Genomic DNA, 17,074 nt, shown 5'->3' on the forward strand with positions numbered 1-17,074 from the left:
GGTTGTTGACAGCTGTCAAGTTCAGTTAATTTTGCTGCACTGCTCTTTGCTGCTCGTCGTGCAGACCCGCAGCCCTATGACCACGCGTCTTAGTGAAGCAGCAACACATCCGAGCATTATCCAGGATTAACCCCTGCTTGGCTTCCTAAATCTGACAATATCGGGGCAACGTTGCGAGCGGTTTGGTTTTAAGATGGGGGCTTATACCGAAACAAGTCTGGAACGTGCCACGTTTCGTAAAAGTAGCTCATTTGCACCGCAATCTGATTATTTAGTTAATGTACGTTGTCGAGAATGAATTATTTGACAATCCACTATCTTCATGTTGCTATTTATATTCGCCACTATGACGCCAATTGTTCTTAGGAATCAATTGTGTAAAGCCAAGACTCATGTCTATACACATTTGGAACGTTCACCATTGCTAGTTCAAAAGCCCGACAGCCGAGACGACTAACAATCGGCGCAACGTTTCATTCGTGCAGCGCTGTCGCACACATCATGCACTCGCAGGCCACGTGGCTTATGAGAACGCATCAACTTTATTTTCACGCGCAAGGGACAGACGCAGATGCATATGTAGCTCATTTCGCTCGGTTTTATTCACCTAAAAGCCACAACCAAGCGGACGTTTGACAAGAGACAGCCGAGTACAGCAAGCAACCTCCCAGATTTGGGATTTTTAAAGGCAAATGGAGTGCGGATAGGTTATTGTAGTGGCTTTAGAAACGTATGCAACATATTTTGGGTCCCTTCTGCAGGGTTGAGGCACAATTCGCTGCAAGAGTTCCAAATGGAAAGTGGATTGAATCAGAATATGGTCTTAGAACACTCCCATTTTGAATATAGCCCCCCCCCCTTCCTTGAGCGATTACCTAAATGCAGTTTCAATATATTAAGGGGGCCCAGTGAGACGTGACACACCACCTGGCAGGCAGCGGTTGAGCATTTCATGTCGGGAAACTGCAGTCCAAGGAACGCAATATCCTTGTGCACTCTTTTTGGTACGCATCTGCTACCCTTCAAGTAAACCAAATCCCGGTATTGTTTGCTGCAACTCGTTGTACAAGACTTATAGCCAACACGCACTCCTGTGCCGGGTTGTGATCATTTTGTCGCTGGGATTTAAAAACTTTGGCATCCGTCTTCAATCTTGCCTCGAGGCACCCCCGACTAGCGCCGTTGGCTACGGTGTGCAGAAGTCTCATCCAAGGTGGACTCTTCGCCATTAAAGCCAAAAGTGAAAACCGAACGAAGCAAACGGTCGTAGCTCCTAGAATACATCGCCTCCACCTCGCAGCATATTGGCATGGAGCCAGAAGAACTTTCAAACACCTTTTACCTTCCCGTCTCGGAACATCCATGAAGGTTTCACTGCACACGCTACTAATGTAAGGGACTCATTGTGCAGGCGTACTTGTGTGCGCGCGCGCACGAGTTTGCACAACGCCAGCGAGAACCGACAACCACACAACCACAGCGTCGTCATTGCGAGGTGCCGTTTTATTTGTTTCAGGGGTGAAACACTTGAAATATCATTGAGGGTCAAGTGCGTGGCATTTTTGTACATTTCCTCCCCCCCCCCCCCCACGAAAGACTCCTCCCCGTTTAAACCATGGCTCAAAAAGTGGTGGGGGGTGGAGGGAGCGAGCTGGCTTTCAAAAAACACGTGGTAATGCGTCGATAGCGCGACCCGAGTTACACATTCATAAGGCACGCCTATGAATTCGAGAGTCTCGGTATCAAAAACCGTCCCCCCACCAAAGTATATTTCACCGACTCCACGAAGGTCTGGCTTTGTCCAAAGTCATTGCCCCATTATACATAAACCATTCTACAGGCTCGGCATCCCCACTCAGCAGGAGTACGCACAGGGCAGGCTGGCACCCCCCCCCCCCCGCACCTTAGTGTACCAAGATAACAAGTTAAATATCAAGTTAAATGTTACCTAGGCAAACAGTTTCAGGCCACTGTACACGCATGGCAGGATCTGTCTAAATAATGCGCCTGCGTGTAAATATTTAAACAAGGTACAAAAGTTACACAAGGCATCTTTTCAAAAATTGCACCGTGCATAATAACGGCGATATTTCTCAGATTGTAAAACGCGAGCAGTGCTCTGCACAGGTCCGGTGGCGTCGCGTCCACGTGCCCTGCTGGGGTTTTAGAAATCGGTTGCCGAGAGTTTGTTTACCCCCCCCAGCACGTGGGAGCGCCACGAACATCGTGCCAATCACCACACAGTACAACCAAAAAGAAAAAAAGCGTCATGTAGCTCGAGCACAACTTCAAAAAAGCACACCTCGGGTGGAAAAACCACGTGCATCGGATCACGAGATCACACACGTGCGGCGACTGCCTTTTAAGACTTCGGGCAGCAGCCCTGCGGTGCAGCAGCGCTGATCCGGCGAGACGGCAATGACCGGGTCGCTGCTTGGGACCTCGTGGCAGGGTGCCGGTGGCATCACCGCCCCCTCCACCTCCTTGTCCTCGCTCGACCCGAGCCCCCAGCCGTGCCGGGAAAGGGTGAAGCAGCAGAGGGCCGCGAGCGCGCCACCGATAGCGGTGATGACGAACACCGGGATCACGACGGGCATGGGAAGACCTGCAAACGCGCGCGCACGATTACAAATTATTCAGTGATTACGCAACTCTGGACGGACGATTAGAATGAGTTTAAAAACACGTATGCTTTAGCGACCAATATTATTACTCAAGGTTTTTGGGTCGGAATGCGCAGGTGTGAATGTGTCATAACCCTTCACTACCCGACAGCCTGTAAAGGTTTGTCACGTTAACGCACCAATTAGTTACTACCTCAGCCCACCGGTATATATGTTGGTGTAAATCTACATTTTAAATTTGAGACGACATTTAACTGGTAATTAACATCTAGCATCGGGCGATTTGCCAGAGTAGATCAATAGCCTGGAATCCTTACTTCACCCAGTCCAAAAAAACTGCTCTGATGGTCACTCCATCCAGGACTTGACTTGCAGATGGCAGTGGTGGTGGGGGAGAGTTATTCTTTAGTCAATGTTTGTGAGCTCTCAGTTTTAGATATCAAAGTAGTTGGTCCAGTTATGTTCTTACCCTTCCTTGGACTTAACTCTAGAATTGTTTTTTTACAGAAAGGACAAACACCTGTCAACTCCGTGGCATAGCTATCGAGTGAGCAGGCACTGCAAACTGCACCGTGGCCCACTGGCAGGATGGGGCCCAATTGGCCGAGATTCCTGGCAGTGCAATGTGAGGCATAGGCAATGTAGCCATTGGTCGAGGGTAGTGGCACATTGCTGCGACACGGAGGGGGGAGGACAGCTATAGGGCTAATGCCAAAAACACGCGACCGCAATGGACACTCGACTTGTGTGCTGTCGAGACTCAATATCACCATGGTGCAAGGTGTTGGCACATGCGACTTGCCATCTGACAGTGCACGCACGGGCACGTGATGGCTCGTGTGACGTGTTCAAGTGCGCGTACAATCCCACCCTTTCTAGACCGCACACCGATTAGCAGGGTTGGCTACTTACTGCACAAAAACAAGTTCACACTAGCCAGGGAGGAGTAGGCCAAGATATCCGTGAGGGGGCGGAGCTCTCGAGGTCTCGTGTGGACGCCCTTCCAAGCAGCAGGGGTACGAGGAAGTAATTGGAGGGCTGCACCTTTAACGGAGAGCGCGACGCCACGGATGGTGGCGGTGCACACAGATACACGGACAGTGTTGCGAAGTTCGCTGGTGGGGTCAGGAGGTCACCGTTTATGGAGGTGCGCAGCAAGTCCTCATTCTCGTCCACGATTTTCATGGGTCCAATGGACAGCACGCCCTCGAAGAGGTCAGTCTTTGAGTGTCGCTTGACCCTGCCACCTTGACATCCCTGCGCCGTTTGAAAAAACAAATATCGCTCCTTTGCGCACAAGAATAACCGTCCATAGAGCTGTAGACCATCCAATGACGATTATAGTAACGGGACCGAGGCCTCCCCCAGGTCAACTGCCTCAAATAAGTACCTGGGTGCAGTGTGTAAACATCGCCACTGGGGGGACATAGGTGGCCGGGCATGGTGCTGGCCACCCCCCCCCCCCCCCCCCATCGTGTGCCATGACAGCCTTTATTTAGGTTCTCCAAGAGCACTTTCCCCAACATTCTCTTAAGGCTATACAGGAGATTTGTCTTGGTAGCAGATCTGCATGGCGTGGCCACTCATCCAGCAGCGGTGGTTTAACAAAATGGTTGCACGAATGTTGAGGTGCCCGAATAAATTAATTCGAGATGGAGCCGACTTACCGGCACACACGCCATGCGGTTGCTGGTGTAGCAGACGCGCACGGCACAATGTATGTAGATGTAAGAGTACTCCATGCCGATGAACTTGAACATCTGGAAGCTGAAATCCACGGAGGTGTCATTCCCGTTGCCTCGGTGGAAGTAGGCAGTCTGGTCCGCGAGACACCTGCACGCACGGAGATTCGTTCGTCCATACAGGAGGGGGGGGGGGGAGAAATGGCACACGGTGGGGGACCTTTTGAGCAATCTCCACTGCTGGATGAGGGCCCTGCTCACATCGATTTTAGGCCATACTTCAGGTCGGCTGGTTTAGCGCAGGGGGTGGTGAAGGCAGCGAGCACAGAAGTAGGAGCCATAACATCAATAGATTTGGCTACACGGTCTTCTGTTAGAAATGTCCAACATAGGCCACTTTGGCGAGCTATTATTTGTGTCCAGGCCCGCTTGTGGGAAAAGCTCTACCAGAATTCAATGGGGGCATTACCTGGTAAAATAAAATAAAAAGATATTTTTTTTAGTTTAAAGAAAACAAAAGGCGCCCAACCACCACCGGAAGCCAAGCCCTGCCACCCCCCCCCCTCACCCATCGTTGATGATCTTGTGGGTGAGGTGGTCCGACTCGTTGTTGCTCGGAGTCGACCAGCAGTTGACCGCGAGGAGGCCAAAGTAGCCACTGACGTTGACGGGGCTGTGGTCGCGAGACATGGCGAGGTGGACGCGCACGTAGACGCGCTGGAACGCCGTCAGCATGGGCGAGCCCACCAGCTGCTGGTCCGCCGTGAAGCGGTCGGACTTGTAAAGCGCCATGAGGACCTGGAGCACGCCCTGCATCTCCGGGATGGCGAACGTCCTGGGGCAGGTGGGCAAGCAAGTGGCAAAAGCGTTTTAAACTTGACATAATTAGCTATGTAGCAGCATAGCGCGGGCTGCTGGCAGGAAAGGGGATTTACAGCTTACAGCAGCCCTGACCGCAGCAGGCCACGTGATAGACCGGAGGGGATATCCGGGGAAAGGTTAGAAGGGGCACGTGGGGGAAGCCCGGAAACCCGTTAGTAGGTTCTAGAGGGCGAGGCAAGGAGCATAAAAGGGGCCCTGAGCGAGAGCTCGGGGCTGCCGATTGGAGTGGGATCCCAGTCGTGCTGTTGAAACAAAGTGCTTCCATGGATTAGCGTCTCCGGTTAAGTCACTACACCTTTAAAAAGGTCCGTAAAATTTTTGGAAACTATGCATCTAGTTCCTTCATGCCAAGGCATTTTACAGCAATTATAACAAGTACATATGACGGTGGTTGAGATGGTGTGGGGTTTGTTTTGGTGATGGTTAAGGAGTAGCAGGAGGGGCTAGGGGAGAAGAGAATGGCTTTTAAAAGGGGAGAATGGGAGCAGGCAAGTGGATATTGTTTCATGTGCAGTAGTGGGAGAATGGGGAATAACCCATTCATCCAAATCAGCTCAAGCTTCCTGCAAAAATGTTTTTTACCTGGTTAATAGGTGAAATAATTCACGGGACAATGTGTGGACTTGTGTGGGCCCCCCCCCCTCCAAATCCCCCCCCCCCCAACCCCTGGGGAAAGTATGTGTGCTAGTCCATGCAGCTCCATTCTGCTCATTCATCCCCGCTCACATGCCCGAACATCTTGGCCCAGCCATTCTTTTTCACCCTTTCTGCTGCTCATGTAAGCGCACGAGTGTTGAGCCTTTTGCACCATACGTAGCCAGCAGTGATAAAATCGGCGGTGCGGACGAAGGATAAATTAGTTTAACACGCAGGCCAAGCGACCAATAGTAACATCGCCCAATGATGCTGGATGTAATTACCAGCAACACGTCGTACTCCACTTGTAAATGGTGTAGAATTGCGCACACCAGTGGGCTGAAGTAGTAACGAATTGGCATGTTCCGTTTACGTGACAAACCTTACCAATTACGTGACAGAACCCAAAACCTTCATTATGGACAAACTAAACATATTGCATCTTAATGAAATTTCAATCTAGATTTGAAAAAGTGCGTATTCCCCAGTGACCTCTGACTGCAAGTCAAGCGAGCTGCTATTCCGTGGCAGCAGCAGCATCCGGAGGGCTTCCCTTGGTTATCGATGCTCAGGCATCGAACCAAACGCCGTTCCAAAGGGCTGGCACGCCGAGCGTACACGAGGGGGGGTGGGGGGAGAAGAAATCCACTCACAAGAGCCGGCTCTCCATCGGGATGTCCGCTTTGGCGCGCTCCTCACGAGGGTACACGCACGAAAACTTGATCACGAAGTAGGTCCGCTCGATGACCGACGTACGATTGCCCACCACGACCTCGTAGTGGAGGATCAGATGGGTGGCGTTGGACTGCAGGAGACGAGCGACACACACACACACACATGTCGGTGCTAACGATAACATTGCCACTTTAGCTTCTACTTAATTCATGCACCACATGTACACCCATTGTCAATTTTAATTTCATTCGTACCATTTGTTTATTCCGTAAAGCGCTTTGGTCACGATGAGATAAAGACAAGGATCCCCATATAGCCTTTAGACCGTTGGGTCAAGTGGCCGGCACAGTACGTAACGCGATGGGTGTCCAGCACCACCTTCATGTGCTGATATTTGACCACACCACTCCATGTCAATTTGAGGCCGAGTCTACCTAGGGGAAGCCGACACCCACCTCCATTGCAGCTCCACAGTTGCGGCGGCCGTGCGTCTCCGACATGCTGTAATAGCCCCTGGCCGACGATTGGACCTCACGGAGGGTCCCCACACAAGAGTTGTTCTGGCCCTCGTCGGTCAAGCCACCCAGCACCACGGACGTGGCCGGGACGTGGTGCTGCTCCAGGAACTCCTGGCGGAGCATCGCGTTCACCTTGGTCGCACCGCAGATCACGTCCAGGAAGCTATCTGCAATGGTGATAGAGTGAAACGAGATGGGGGGGGGGGGGGGGGAGACACAGGCAGAGATCCCCCCCCCCCCTCATACAGCCTTGACTGTTGGGGCAAATGGAAGCGCGCACCTATGAAGGCCGACACGGCACGCGAGGGGGTGGGTGGTCAACACCACTCCCGGCTGCCTTTGTCTCACCAGTGGCGATGTTTCACACTGCACCGGGTACTCATGAGGCGACCTCAGGGAGGCCCGGGGCCGATTCAAATACTCGTCACTTGGTTTTGGCCGAGAGCAGGAAGCAAACTCGGGTGGCAGTGTTGGTAGCGCGCCGCGCTTACAGCCACACTACCGCTACATCGAACTCAGGACACCCCCCCCCCCCACACACACACACGTCTTTAGATCTCGGATGCCCAGCAACACCACCACTTCCCATCACACACGTGGGTTACTGCGCTCAGGTTTTTGCGCAGGGCGCCACGGTGGCAAGATGTTAACTCGGGAAAATGTTCGATCAATCACTAACAAGCAACTATTTTTAGCGTTGACCTTGCATCTCAAGAGTCAAGACGCAATTGGCAGCGTCGCCACATCGCGGATTGCGAGGTTGGCGGCACTCACTTGAACAGTCTTTGTCCATGAACCCTTCGGGACACTGGCAGGCAAAGGTGCCGTTGTCCTCCTGCTTGCAGAGGCCTCCGTTCTTGCAGGACGGATTGCACAGCAAGGCCACCTCGCTATCGCCTGCTGTGGGAGAGACGACGGTGATCTCGTGCACAAGACCAACAATCACCACGAAGAACACAGATCCCCTGCACAGCCCAGACAACCTGTTGGGGCACGTGCCCGTTAGAGAGTAGCACCTATGAAGGGCGGCACGGCACACGATGTGGGTTGGTGGCCCGCATCATGCCCGGCCGCCTTCGTCTCCCCGATGGCGATATTCACACCGCATCATGGTCGAGTCAACCTAGGGGAGGCCCAGGACCGAGTCGGATAATCGTAATGGGCGTTGGCGATGAGCGGGAATCGAACTCTGGGGTTGCCGGGTTCAATTGCGCAACGCGTCAACCGCTACACTACCACGCTCCCAGCCCGTGGAGCATCAAGCATTAGAACCACGCAACTCGCGTGCAGTCTTTATGTCAAGGGGGCGAGGGCCAAACTACCCGAACCTAAGGTATTATTTAAAGTCTCGTATATTTACACACACCACTACAACTTGCATTATCGAGTGCCTTTACGCAAAGGGGTAACTGGCCAAGCAGGATTTTCCCCATGCCATATTTGCAATAGCAGAGGTTCGGAAAAGAATCGATCTGAGGCACTAACGAGTAATGAATACCGATCATTTATAATTGCGCCAAAGTAAAACAATTCTCACCTATTAAAAGTAATTATTTCGTCACGAAAAAAATTCTTTAAATGCCGTAGAACAAAAACAAGCTTTTATAGGAATGCGAGATTGAGGGGATTTTAATTAACAACAGTCTCTTATTTTCCCCATTGCAGAGCATCGGGTCATCTCCCTCGTAAAATTTTAAATAAACATTTTCAAGTTCGAAACAGAGAAAGTGTTAGAATCACAAACACGCGGGGCGCACGAACCGAGCCCAGTTACGCCTGCGCTGTGGATTTCTGAATTTAGAAATCTGCGGGAGCGACCAGAGTGCTCGCGTCTGGCTCCGCCGCCAGGGACGAGTACCCGGGGGGGGGGGGGGGGGGGGGGGGGGGGGGGGGGGGGGGAGGGTGTCTCTCCAGCTTCCCCAGATATATTTTCTTATCCGGTTGGAAATGAAAAGGTTTCCAAATTTTTATTGGAACTACATTAGAACTGCAAGCCGCGGTCTATGCGAAACAAACGTGCGTTATTTTTTTGCAATGCATCAACCAAAACGAGATAACCGACAGCGTAGAGACGCCTTTGTCCAACCAGTGGACTACCCAACGGCTGGATACGCGTATTACCGTCGTCTCTAGGTTAACGTACAAAGACGCTGCGGAAAGTAAAAACCACCGCCGAAAACGTGTGCCCCTTGTCAATAAACTTAGACAATGTGGGTCACACCTAATAAGATGCACTCCAAACATTCGTTTGTAAAACACATTGGGAGAAGAAAGTATATTTATAAGCACGAGAATATGGCAAGATTTGTATTTGTACGGAGTAGACGACAGAGCAGGGAGCTTGCCAACCAAAACGACAATTTTCCGAATGCACGCGATGAATACGAGACTGGTCCCGAATAAAACAGCGGTCACGAAGCGGCAGTCATTAAAGAGCCGCAGGTTGCAAACTCGTTGCTCCAAGAGGGCGGCTCGAGAAGAAGGATTGCCACACATTTTGTTTCTTCCTACCTTCCTGTGCCCCAACTTCAGATACGAGCAGCACCACAGCCAACACCGACAGGAACGCAGCAGCCATCAGGGCAATCTAAAAGAGGAAACCACTCGTGAACATACAAAGATAGCTCCCCCATCCGAGACGCGTATCCGCACACGTGTTGCTCTCGATCCGCATATTCATCTCTCCATGAGCCCAAGTGCGAAAGCTCGTGAAGAAACGCTTTCGGACAACAACAAAACCGAAAAGTGACAATCGAAAACAACAACACCCACGACTGTATGGGCACGGTAGACGCAAACTCCGCACCCCGATGATGCTTTGCGAACTTACGTGAAAATTCATTCTCCCCGCGGACATAAATCACTAACGGACAAGACGCCAGACACCACAAAAAACCCCCACACCACAGCAAAAATCCACAAAACTAAACTCAGTGACCGAAATCACTGTGCACCACCATCCGACGATCTTCGTCCAATTTATAGAGATGGTACCGATGACGTCGCCACGGGGAGGTGGGGGGGGGTGCAGGTAAAGGTGAACGAATGCATCATTAATTCTGATTGAATGACCCAGGTGCGGTGAGTTGCTATTGTACATCCATGTAGCGGCAGCTCGCGTGTTAGATGAAGATGTTCAATTATTTAAATGAGAAAGGCATTGTTGTAGCAGGTGGAGGACGCGTGCCGATTGGAATCATTCTTCCCAAGCCGGGATTTATTAATTAGCGCAAATCCTTTATCATTGTATTGTATTGTTGCACCAAATTAATTGCCAATAAAGTCCCGTGATGCCTTGTTTGCTTGTCTCCTTCATATACAGGCTGCTTCGACTTGTTTTGAACACTTGTATAGGACTATCGTTTTTAATGGAAAAAGAACGGATAGTACACTGTAACATGATAACAAATGTATGTTAATAGCTTCAGTATCAACTTGTTCATTGTCAACACGTAGCCTGGGATCTTCTCCAGGTTGTTTCCAGAGTCCGGAGGCACATTGATTGTGGCATTGTTGCAAATTCTCAGAAGTGTTAAAACGAAAATTAAGCACTCTGTATATGTCTCAATTAGTGCCCAACATCTGTTTATATTTTGATTTATTAGAGTATAATGAATTTAAAACACTAACAATTCCAAACCGGCCCAGTGGCTCAGCAGTAGAGGGAGCGAGTTGCGATTTCAAATTCTTATTTCAAAGTCGATTCGGCTCATCATTCCTCGCTCTGGGGGTCGATAAAATTGGTACCACTTAATGGGAAAGTTAACAGTGATCGTCCGACGGATCGACTCGCCCAAGCCAGAGTAATGCGGAATTTCCACCGCTGCCTCAGGGCTGTTATACAGGAGGTGAGCTACGTTCCAACACTCCTTGAGCGGGAACTCAGATTCACGTTGGTCAATCCACTGCTGGATCAATGACTTCAAAGCACAAGGTCAATGTGAAGCCTAACTATCCTGGAGTGATTTTACCGGAGTCTATATACACGGTATAAAGAATTGATATCGTTGGCGTTTATATTAGCAGCACATTAATTGTACGGTATAGAAACAAAATCTGAATATTTATTTATATTGCAGGAGGAATCTGATGAGCTATAAAGCTCTTTTTCATAGATGTCCAGTACGGGGGGCACGGGGTCAGAACGTGACAAAAACAACAAAAAATACCAAAAAAAACCACGATAAGAGGGCAACGCATCGGAGAGGTGATTCCACGACGCAAATTCATCACGAGTGATGATAAATCCACCGCTGGATGAAGTATTAATAGTCTTTTTAAAATAACTGTTTTCTCCTACAACATCAGAGTGCAGCGCCACATTAAATACGCACTACAATGACAATAGTTTAAAGCGATTTGAAGCATGTTTTATTTTTGGGGGGGGGGGGGGGGGCAGAGCTTTATGACGTCATATTTGAGGGGGGGGGGTCTGACTTTTTGTGACGCCGTGTGAGGAAAGGGGGGAGGGGGTCAAAAATCGTCCAAAATCGCGTGACGTCATTTATGGACGATCCTTTATCGATGAGTCGCGTGCACGCGCGTGACGTCACCGTGACGCAACAAGGCCCCGCCCCCCTCCTCCCTCACCCCCCCCACCTCCCTCCCTCGCGGAAGTCCAAGATGGCCGTGTCCGCTAGCGGTGGGTTCCCTCTGCGCGTTCTCTCCTATCCCACGTAGAAAATAGAACAACAACAACAACAAACAAACTCAAGTGGCGCGGAGAGACCCGGGGATTCGTCCTCGTGGGGGGGAGGCCGAGCGAGAGGAGAGGCCGCTTGCGCGGTTAAACTGCTGCGGCGGCGGATGCCTCCGTGGCCTTGACATTTACCCCGGCGTGTGACCGGGAGTCACCGCCCCTCGGATAGATTCCCCCGCCGGGGAAGGGCCGCCTCTCGCCGCCCGATAAGCCCGGTGGCTGTCTGCTCGCTCTCGGTGTCAGATTTTCAATGGCTAATTAAACGCGACTGTAAATGCACTTGCGTGGTGGTGGTCTTGGTGATGTTGCGGTTGATTGTACATTCATTTTTATTGTTGTTGCTGTTGATATTTTTCGTAGCTCGTTAAAGAAAGGTGCTGTGGAGTGAGATTAATCGACGCATCTGATCGTGTGTCTTGTTTGTGTGTCTCTGTCGTGGGGAGCGGTGGTGTAGCGGTCAGCGCACTGCGCTACCAACCTGGCAACCCGAGTTCGATTCCCACTCGTGGCCAACACCCAGTGATAGCGATTACGTGAAACGGTCCTTGGGGAGAGACAAAGGCGGTCGGGCGTGGTGCTGGCCACCCCCCACCCCTCGTGTGCCGTGCCGGCCTTCGTGGCTGCTACTCGCTAACGGCACTTGACCTCGACAGGAATTTCCATGTGTGCCTGAAAACGGACGCAGTGCGATTGAATTGCATTTCAGGAAGAAAGTTGTCACGAATTGTCCTTTGCACGGTGTTCAATTGCAACGAATCACGTTCCGAGTGATACTGATATTGTCTAGATACTGTAGATTGGACCACTACCTCCTGCCACATTGTTATACTACCCTACGTTACGCCCGTCTCGTTTACACTGTGCTGTTCCGTCAATGCAGTCTTTTCACAGTCGTCTTTGTAAGCCTCCCGTCGTCTCCGATATCCTTGATTCTCTCTCGTTTGTCGCGTCTCCTTTGTCACTGGCTGGACTCTCACATTCTGGTCTGCTGCGATGTGAAACCTTTGTTTTAACAATGTTTCACGAGAAGGAAACGAGTGCGATACACACGGCTCGAATCGAGGAATATTCAGTTCCTTCCGCGCACCATTCAAAGCGTGCGTAGCTTGCGCGTGATTATAGATTTGCTATCGACCAATCTTGCTTTGCATATTCATGCCCGGGTTTTGCAAACGTTATGAAGTAGGTGCCGTAAAACGCCCATTGGACCACCCGTCTTGCTCATTCACGTCAGTCGTGACCGGGGCAGATTTTAACCCCCCCCCTGCCCTCTACACACCTTGAGCGTTGTGACGCTTTCCTGCAAGCTGTCACTAAATGGATTCGGGCTCACATTTTTGGCGAGAGGAGAAAGGCAGGGAACGCCCGCGGCCCTCAAGAGATATGTGGAGTGCAGAAATCTTCTCGGATGCGAATGTCGCAGGATTCGCGAGAGATGGGCGAAGGCTTGGGGGAGGGTCTTCATCCAGCGGTGGGTTGATCATGGTAGCAGCCCTTGTGCAGAGCATAGTAGAGGAAGCAATTGCAAACGATCGTGGCTAAAGAGAGTGCGTAAACGTGGTTTTCCGGTCCTGTTTCTGTCATGCACTGTGACATTCCAGCTCTGAAAAATACCTGCAGTGAATTGTTAGTTTCTAATTGGATCCGTATTTTCCACGTATATCTATGGAATGGTCATTGGCACACTAACCGTTCCCTCCACACAGTTCCATAAATTGTCAATTCGATCAAACTATTTTAAGATTGTAGTGAAAATAGCGGCCTCTAGTGACGACAGGGGCAATGAACGCTTTACATACAAAATACATAGATCTAAAAACATTACATGAGATTAGATGCATGAATTGTGAGTTTAAGAAGAGATATGAATTGATGCATCTAACATGCCATGCGGTGTGGGTAGAGAGGTCTGTAGAAGTGACAATGAGGACTGTGATGCCAGCGCCTTGTGGGGCTCTGGTACAGTATGATGTACTGCTAGCTACAAAGTTCCAAATAAAAAACACGTCATCTAATGAAGTGGTTTTGAGAGTCCAAAATATAGTTGACAAAACAAATGAACTGGATGAAAAAAACTAGGTGTGCTCGCCATGTCTTGCTGTTAATGGACCTCCTTTGGACCTCACAGGTGCGGCCGTGAAGGTGCCCAGGAATTTCTGCCTTCTGGAGGAGCTGGAGGAAGGTCAGAAGGGCGTGGGCGATGGAACCGTGAGCTGGGGCCTCGAAGACGATGAGGACATGACCATGACGAGGTGGACAGGAATGATTATTGGTCCACCTAGGGTATGTCTTCTGGTTGCTGAACGAATACATTATAAGGTTGCACTCATTAAAAAGTGCTTGCCACAAATGAACCGAGGAACATAAATCATCACGCGAACTCCGGTCATCCCCGCAGCAGCTTTTGGCGAATCATCAAAGACAGTCACTGCATCGCGCACTTTCAGATGCGCTTCCGCAGCCGTCTGGAACGCTCTTCCGATATTAGGAAGCCGCTGGAGCTATGCACATTTAAATATAGATTGAAAACTAATTTCTTTAAAACTGATTTTTCCTCACCTGAGGACGGCTGCTTGCGTTGTGGCCGAAACGTCGTGAGAATTATTTTGTTTTATTTTTATGATTGTATTACTTCCCTTCTACGTGACTTTACCGAAAGAACCAAGAAGATGAATCCCTGCAGTCACGAAAGCTTTAAATCGAAATTTAACAGATTTTTCTGTTTAGTTTTTTCTTCCCCCGCATGTCCAATTAGCATTGTTAGCAACATACGGTGTGCGAAAGAAGTTCAAAATGTTTGCACGTCACACAGCTGATCCGCTCAGACGTTCTTTAGAACTGGGTGACTGCCCATTGAGAACACCGGTCTTACATAAGGAAGTTTCTCATGAAAAAATAAGTCCATGGAAATTTTAGTGCACCGTTTTTACAAGTGTAAACAGCAGGCAGAATTAGCAAAAGTAGAGCAAAGCTGGTGCATGTGCTGCTGTTCACAACCACAAACATACCTGATAAGTTGTAGCAAAACAATGGCGGATCGAATTCCATGGTCAGATCGAGTTATGAACGGGACCGCGGTGGTGTATTTTTGTGCTTCACATGCCACATTACCCTGCAGAACAGAACCCACAAGGCTCGTGTTGTCTTCCCTGTCGTGGCTGCGTCTCCATCGCTTTGCTGTGTGCTCGCGCTTTACAGACGAGCTTCGAGAACAGAATATACAGCCTTCGTGTAGAGTGCGGACCCAAGTACCCAGACATGCCTCCCACTGTCCGATTCGTGACCAAGGTGAACCTGAGTGGCGTCAACAGCTCAAACGGAATGGTAAGTTTGCAAAAGAGCCTTCGTGGTTATGGAACCACTGATGACCTTCATCAGCGGTAGTAGCAGCAACAGATGCAGCAGAAGCAGCAACGGACAGTACATTTCATCCTGACTGTAGAATTGCACTGTGGCACAGGACTTTACGATAAAGGGTCGCCGAGGCAATCCTCATCTTTAAATGTCCTTACTGTGTTTTTTTATTGTAGGTCGATCCCCGTATGGTGCCTGTACTTTCCAAGTGGCAGAGTACCTACAGCATTCGGATAATGCTGCAGGAACTGAAGCGCCACATGATGCAGAAGGAAAACATGAAGCTCCCGCAGCCGCCCGAAGGACACACCTACATCTAGACGGTTTCACTCGAGAGTAAAGTTGTGCGGGCTCCGGTCGCGGGTTGGCACTGCTACGCTGCATGCAAGCGTGGCTGATTGTCACGTAGGTTTCCCGCACGCAAACGCGGTGCGCCGCGATGGGGGGGGGGGTCTGCTGACGTGCACACGTCTCGTTTTAAGGCATTGACAAAAGGCCTCTTGATCACCACACGCCCGCATGCGTTTTGATGCACGCCCTCCACGGAGTGGCCACTCGTTTGCACTTGAGTGAAGCGGACTAGAACTTAAATAATGCCATGCATCGCAATGCCGCCCCCCCCCCCCCCCCCACAACATTTCTGCTGCCCGGAAACTCACTAAACTATAACGATACCCACTTTTCATCGGCATTATGCTGGTTTGGCTTGTTGTGTTGCATTTGATTTGTTTGTTTTTGTTTAAACCCATCCACCACCAACCCACTACGATGGACCTGAGGGGAAAAAATTCTGCCTGTATTCCACACGGAGATGCAAATGAATTGTCAAGGGGTTTGATGGGTGTCAGTTTATGGATTGAAGTTATTTATTTTTCCAGTGGACGGCAGACGTGTCTGTACATTACAGTAACTTTGCTTGTGAGTAAAAACAACCATTTTCAAGTGGCCAGTCCAAGCCACCCATTTGTAATCACTTTTGCACATTTGGCGTTTGGAGTTGTGCAGAGCAAATGACTGTACTGTGTTAGCGTGCTGTGGACTTATAGTATCAGCGTGAAATGTTAAACCACAAGACAACCCTCCTGACCAGAGGGAAATGTCGGGGTAATTTCCACAGGTAGAGAGAGCTTGGATATGTTCTTGTTGTAATGTATTTTGACTGTGATTAAAATCCATTTGTTCCACTTAAAGTTGTGTATGAGCAGATGGCTGCTGGGATTGGTGTTTTTGTTTTGCTGTGTTTTCTTGACTCTGGTACATTTTTATGATCGTTTGAGTGATTGCACTATAACGGTAGTTAATAGGAAAGTAAATAAAAAAGTGTTAAGGGCAGCAAATGTTGACATTGTAGGCTAATGCTTAGCTGTAAAGCGCTTAGGCCATGTTTAAAATGCATTCCTATATATGATATATAATGCTGAGCATTAATATATATACTCGTGCTATTATACTCGTGTGTACACAATATTTGCATATGCTAAAAACTGCTTTAAGAAAAATTATAAAAAATATATTTGAGTGTTTTGCCAAATGAATGTAAAGTAATCGGGGCTTGCATCACACATTGGCCATGATCTGCTGGATGAAGGCCTCAATCTACCGCCTGCATATCTCATGGTCCTGCAATACAACGATTCGTCTCGCTCCTGTACTGGCGCTGGTTTCAACACAAAATTTAACTGAAACGAGTACAATCGGTGATTAAACAGTCCATTGTAACTATGGAGAACTTCTTTCGCACCTCCTGGTTCCACCAGCCCACGGGATTATTGTGTCCGTTCGTCGTGCATCCAAAAATGGGAGGGGCTGGTCACCCCGTGGTGCCCTTATAAAACTCAACGTTTAACCTACTCGCGCCGGCTTGTGCCCGCCCTCACAGTCGGGCATATTTGCGGAATACACCACGCCGCCGTTGACCCTGCAGGCCATTGACCGAGCAACCCAACGTTCCTACCAGCTCCCTCCGCAGGAATGTATGTGTACGTGTTTTCCCAACGTCGAATA

The 17,074-nt window shown here is 49.8% G+C and overlaps 2 protein-coding genes across 2 annotated transcripts; one reads left to right on the plus strand and one right to left on the minus strand.

The window, feature by feature from the left end:
• Positions 1-1,279: 1,279 nt before the first annotated feature.
• On the minus strand, positions 1,280-9,595 carry LOC133340352 (uromodulin-like). The gene is made up of 8 exons (XM_061548495.1): positions 9,529-9,595; positions 7,792-7,917; positions 6,955-7,184; positions 6,478-6,629; positions 4,875-5,141; positions 4,292-4,457; positions 3,761-3,881; positions 1,280-2,605 (listed from the first exon to the last, which is right to left on the minus strand). The coding sequence occupies exons 1-8, from the start codon at positions 9,593-9,595 to the stop codon at positions 2,331-2,333; spliced, it is 1,404 nt and encodes a 467-aa protein (XP_061404479.1). The 3' UTR covers positions 1,280-2,330.
• Positions 9,596-11,579: 1,984 nt separating this feature from the next.
• Positions 11,580-16,260, plus strand: LOC133340426 (ubiquitin-conjugating enzyme E2 variant 2-like). The gene is made up of 4 exons (XM_061548644.1): positions 11,580-11,659; positions 13,845-13,999; positions 14,915-15,040; positions 15,247-16,260. The coding sequence occupies exons 1-4, from the start codon at positions 11,641-11,643 to the stop codon at positions 15,388-15,390; spliced, it is 444 nt and encodes a 147-aa protein (XP_061404628.1). The 5' UTR covers positions 11,580-11,640; the 3' UTR covers positions 15,391-16,260.
• Positions 16,261-17,074: the final 814 nt, after the last annotated feature.

This window comes from Lethenteron reissneri, chromosome 9 (genome assembly GCF_015708825.2).
Source record: "Lethenteron reissneri isolate LAM-NWPU_2019-01 chromosome 9, ASM1570882v1, whole genome shotgun sequence".
Lineage (NCBI taxonomy): Eukaryota > Metazoa > Chordata > Hyperoartia > Petromyzontiformes > Petromyzontidae > Lethenteron > Lethenteron reissneri.

Excerpts from the sequence above, each read along its gene's own strand:
- LOC133340426 (XM_061548644.1), top strand. Across the intron at positions 14,000-14,914 it reads TGATTATTGGTCCACCTAGG|ACGAGCTTCGAGAACAGAAT; the intron begins GTATGTCTTCTG and ends CGCGCTTTACAG. Across the intron at positions 15,041-15,246 it reads TCAACAGCTCAAACGGAATG|GTCGATCCCCGTATGGTGCC; the intron begins GTAAGTTTGCAA and ends TTTTTATTGTAG.
- LOC133340352 (XM_061548495.1), bottom strand. The coding sequence starts at position 9,595 with ATGGCTGCTGCGTTCCTGTCGGTGTTGGCTGTGGTGCTGCTCGTATCT. Across the intron at positions 7,185-7,791 it reads CATGGACAAAGACTGTTCAA|ATAGCTTCCTGGACGTGATC; the intron begins GTGAGTGCCGCC and ends TCACCATTGCAG. Across the intron at positions 2,606-3,760 it reads GCTGCGCACCTCCATAAACG|GTCTTCCCATGCCCGTCGTG; the intron begins GTGACCTCCTGA and ends GCGCGTTTGCAG.